This window comes from Betta splendens, chromosome 7 (genome assembly GCF_900634795.4).
Source record: "Betta splendens chromosome 7, fBetSpl5.4, whole genome shotgun sequence".
In the NCBI taxonomy this organism is placed as follows: Eukaryota; Metazoa; Chordata; class Actinopteri; order Anabantiformes; family Osphronemidae; genus Betta; species Betta splendens.
The window spans coordinates 15,708,013-15,713,385 of record NC_040887.2 but is presented as its reverse complement, the minus strand read 5'-3'; the positions used below and the strand labels follow the sequence as shown (position 1 = coordinate 15,713,385).

Genomic DNA, 5,373 nt, shown 5'->3' with positions numbered 1-5,373 from the left:
GAGGCAATGTTCTTCCGCTGTCCTAACCCTGCCTCTTTCTGTTCCCTCTACCTCTGGATGTCTCAACACTGGACGGAAACTTACGAGGCTAGTTTAACAGGCGCACTCGCGGTGGTCGCTCTCCATGGTGCTGCACGTTCCTGGCGCTAGATTGGTCTTTGCCGGCACGAGTTAAGGCATCACTTGTTGCACAACGGCGCGATAAGACCGAACGCTGGGGCCCGAACCTGCGCATGCATAACCTATATACATTGCTTTTATTGGTGACTGCTTGCGCATGCGAAAAGGCAAGCCGAGGGCACTTAACGAAACAGATGACCGCGCGGAGAGCATCGATCGCTCTCAATGCGCACAACAGGACAGGGAATGCCTTCCTCGTCATTAACAAGCGATTTAAGCAGGTTATTATAGATCTAGGCTGCAGGAATTATTACATACAGCCGCGTCCTGTATGCAACAGGCTGCAATACCAATGTGGAGTCTATGGTGAAGAACGTTACCACCTGTAACTGCGCGCATCTGCTCCTGACATGCCGATACCGAGGATGAAGAAGCAAAACGTTCGGACGCTGTCGCTCATCCTTTGCATGTTCTCCTACTTGCTGGTCGGCGCCGCGGTGTTTGACGCGCTGGAGTCCGAGTCGGAGAACTCCCGCAGGCGCATCTTAGAGCAGAAGCGCAACGAGATGAAGAAAAAGTACCGGTTCTCCGAGGACGACTACCGCGAAATCGAGCGAGTGGTGCTGCAAGCGGAGCCTCATCGCGCCGGGAGGCAGTGGAAATTTGCGGGCTCTTTTTACTTTGCCATAACAGTCATCACCACGATCGGTAAGTTCATCATCTCCGCTCCACTGAGTTGCTGTGGTATTTACAGTGGCTCATGTCCGATATTCCTACATCGCAGCATAAAACCAAACACCTGCCATTGTTTCACTGCCACTGCCTGTGTCACGGTGCTCCTCTATTTCATCTCTCCCTGCACTCAGGATATGGACATGCAGCACCAGGCACGGATGCAGGGAAGGTTTTCTGCATGTTCTACGCTGTACTGGGCATCCCTCTCACTTTGGTCATGTTCCAGAGCCTGGGAGAGAGGATGAACACGTTCGTCCGCTACCTCCTCCATAAGGTGAAGCAGTGCCTGGGCTTTCGACACAATGAGGTGTCCATGGAAAACATGGTTCTAGTGGGCTTCCTGTCCTGCATCGGAACGCTGTGTGTAGGCGCAGCAGCCTTCTCCCACTTCGAGGGATGGAGTTTCTTCCATGCCTACTACTACTGCTTCATCACGCTCACCACCATTGGCTTTGGGGACTTTGTGGCACTGCAGAAGAAAGAGGATCTCCAGGAGAAAACACCATATGTGGCATTCAGCTTCATGTACATCCTGGTGGGGCTCACTGTTATTGGGGCCTTTCTTAATTTGGTGGTGCTACGTTTTCTCACAATGAACACTGAAGATGAGAGGAGAGATGCTCAGGAGAGGGCGTCACTGAAGAGAGACAGAGGCCTGTTGGATGGTGCTCTGCTTCTTCATGTGGTGGGTGAACAGAGTAGGGGCAGCAACCGGGAGAGAAACAGAAGAAATGCGGCACGCAGTCGCAACCACAGTGCACTTCTCCTCCCGATGGAGGAAGGAACCAGCCGCACAAACCTCATTCCCTCGCCTGCAGAGGACCGGGAGAGGCGAGGAAGCCCGTGCAGACAGAGGCTGAATATTCAGATGGACTCAGAGAGACGCAGACCCAAGTTGAGCATCAGCTCTCTCTGCTCCTGCGTGTGCTACCGCTTGGGGATTTGCAATAGTCCTCTCGTGTCCCACAGTGAACACCATGGCTGCCATATTAATTCTGTTTATTACAACTCAGTCTCATACAGGATCCAGGGCTGTTCGCCAGGGTCCAGGGACAACACTGGACTCTCCTCCCCTGGAAGCACGCTCTCACCAGGCCATAGCTTCAGAGAGTTTCCTCGTTCAAGGAGAAAGTCAGTGTAAAGATATTGAGGGAAAATTGTTTGCACAGACTTCAAACAGTGTTTTCAATGACAATGCATTTTGTATCTCAGCTCTTTTCTGCATGTCAGGTAATATTCCATTTACTCAGTTGTCTGTTGTGGCTTTTGCTTCTAAGGCTAGTATGAGATTTCTTATCTTTTGCAATGATGTTATTTATTTGAATGACTCTGCCCTCTTTGCATGTAAGGCAAATAGCAGTGCATGCTAAACAAAATGTCTAGCACGCAGTGTGAGTGCATGAGTGCTACAGAATGTAAAGATGTAAAAAGTGGAGCTTTTAATCCACAATTCAAAAAAAAACATTTTTTGGACATAGTGTTTATTAGTGACTGCATAATTCTACAGTAAATATGTGAATGGTCGTCAGTGGATCTTGTTCCTGCTTTAGCCAAAAACCTTATTGTTTCAGCCAACAGTTTGAAGATGTCACTACACATTTATATTGAAAAGCCTTAAAGAACTTTGACCAAGCACATGCGATATGTGGCCTCTTAGCTTAGTGAGTTTAATATATCATTTTACTAAATGTGGGAGGCCAGAATAACGTTTCCGTGCTTTCTCCAGCATTTTAGATGTACGTATGACTGATTCAGATGTAATGAATGTAGCACATAACATATGTAGCAGGTGTCAAGCTTCCCCAGTCCTGGAAAAGTTGTCATTTTTCAGCCAGGAGAGGATCGTTTCTTTGCAGACTTGTATAGTTATATTTGCTGTCTGAATTTCTTCCACTATTGAATTATTAAACCAAGAAAAGATAATCAAATGTGTGTTTTTTTTATTTTAAAGTAACAAATCGACTCAGATTTGTGAGCTTGTTCAGCTTTAATGTTCAATGATCTTTCTTGGCTCTGCTTGTGTTTTATCTACTGGAGTCACATGTTGATAAAAATAGGACATGATTGTGTCTTATCTTTACTAATTCCTTTTCTTCTCCAGGAGTCATAAAATAGGAGTGCGAAAATAGTAGCACTCCAGTTGGTGATTTCACACTTGTCAGAACCTATGTAGGGATTATCGTGAAAATATGTTTTATACACATACACATACACATAATATGTTACACAAAAAATGTATTATGGAAGATTTGTTGAAAAAATCATGTAAATGTATACACACACACTGTATGTATACACACCTGCATCCTGGGCTTGTCTGTTCACAAAGTATTTCCTATTCTAGATACTCCAAACATCCTGTCTTCTTTCCATATGAAGTCAATGATTAAATGGCCATAAAAATGCCTCCTTTAGTGAAGCAGCTCATCTTTCAAACCATTAAACACCACACCGTTTCCACGGTCGTCTCTGTATTGCCTCCATTTGCTACCTTCAGCGGCCGTTTTGAGTCTGAAACGAGGACCAGAAATCATGAAACCTTTGCATAGGTGCTCCCACGTTCACATTTACAGCCATCTGTTGATCTGCTGGAATAGCAAGCTATTTCACATATGAATGTAAAACTGATTGGGCAATAGGATCTAAAATGGTGATTGGTTATGAAAAGCCATCTGCTGTAGTTGTCTGGAGGTGGAAACAGAGACGCTGACGCCCTTTCTTGCTCCGTCTCATCACAGTCATTGTGAGTCTGTCTGTTCTGAGAGTCAGGTTACACACTGTGCGTTTCCTGTGCTTTTAAATATACATCATTTTCCACCTCATATTAGAAAAGCAAGAATGAAGATACAATTACTTTGACAAGAGGGCCCTCTACAGGGTAGACTGCTTTAGGGCTCTGTTGAGACTACACACCATACATATGTCCAGGTGGCGCCACTAGAGAGCACCATGTCCATTCTGCAGCAGCTCTGCACTCATTACTGATAGAAATAAAAAAACAGTGTGTCAAAATACAAAGACAAATCATTCCTCTTTGCAATTGAAGGTCTATGTTTGAGGTCTCTTTCCTTAGTTTTTCGATTCCAATCCCTTTTATAGAGCAAAATATCACAAAACATATTTTACCCCAGTTAGAAAAAACACTTTTAAAGAAAAAAGTATTACACACAAGATTATAAAGAAGGTCTTGGGGACCTAAACCTCCAGGGAGGATCTCCTTACTGAGACTGAGACTGAGACACTACAGAGGAAACAGTCAAGCACCTAATGAAAACAAACCATTTTCACATGAGGGAGTGTATTTCATTATCATCCCATTCTGATTAAGTATTACAGTATAAGCAATGTGAATTGTCAGGAGCATAAAGGTGATGTCTCCATGTGCAGGGACACATACTGTATCAGAGGGTTACAGGATTCAATTTCAATTCAATTCAATTTTATTTATATAGCGCCAAATCACAACAAAGTTATTTCAAGGCACTTTACAAAGTAAGGTTTAAAACCTCACACAACTAAACCCAACAAATCCCACATACAGCAAGCATTTAATTTGACAGCAACAGTGGAGAGGAAAAACTCCCTCTCTAACGAGGAAGAAACCTCCAGCAGAACCACACTGGATGTGGGCGGCCATCTGCCTCGACCGGTTGGGGTGAGAGGATAGAGAGATAGAAAAGCACAGCAACAGCAACAAGCAACAACAAGCAACAACAGAGCACAGGCAGGATGGTAGGACCAGGGACTGGATGCAGGCAGGATGGTTGGATCTGCAGGAGAGAAGCACAACTACTGGACAGAAAGAGACAAGGTTAATAAACATGGGACAATGAAGGGAGGTTATTGGACAGAAGAGGTAGAAAGAAACAGAGGAGCTCAGTGTATAAATTAAGTTAAGTCCCCCAGCAGTCTATGTCTATTGCAGCTTAACTAAGAGATGGTTCCTGTGACTAACAATAATTGCCAGTGACCTGAACCATCTCTAACTATAAGCTTTATCAAAAAGGAAGGTTTTAAGCCTAATCTTAAAGGTGGAGAGTGTGTCAGCTTCTCGAACCTGAAGAGGGAGCTGGTTCCAGAGGAGAGGAGCTTGGTAGCTAAAAGCTCTGCCCCCTGTTCTACATTTAAACACTAGTAGCCCAGCGCTCTGAGAACGAAGTTTTCTGCTGGGAGCATAAGGAACTATGAGGTCTTTAAGATAAGAAGGAGCTTTATCATTGAGTACTTTGTAGGTGAGTAGGAGAATTTTAAATTCTATCCTACATTTTACAGGCAGCCAGTGCAGAGAAGCTAATGTATGAGAAATGTGATCTCTCTTTCTAAGTCCTGTCAGAACTCTGGCTGCAGCATTTTGAATAAGCTGTAGGCTTTTTAAGGAGGTGTTAGGACATCCTATGAGTAAGGAGTTACAGTAGTCCAGCCTAGAGGTAACAAATGCATGGATCAGTTTCTCTGCATCGCTCTGAGAGAGGATGCTTCTGATTTTAACTATATTTCTAAGGTGGAAGTAGGCGGTTC

At 44.4% G+C, this 5,373-nt stretch overlaps 1 protein-coding gene across 1 annotated transcript; it reads left to right on the top strand.

Moving 5' to 3' along the window:
• The first annotated feature begins 503 nt into the window (after positions 1–503).
• Positions 504–3,282, top strand: kcnk15 (potassium channel, subfamily K, member 15). Its single transcript, XM_029157416.3, has 2 exons — positions 504–828; positions 987–3,282. Exons 1-2 carry the CDS (start codon positions 531–533, stop codon positions 1,994–1,996), a joined length of 1,308 nt encoding a protein of 435 aa, XP_029013249.1. The 5' UTR covers positions 504–530; the 3' UTR covers positions 1,997–3,282.
• Positions 3,283–5,373: the final 2,091 nt, after the last annotated feature.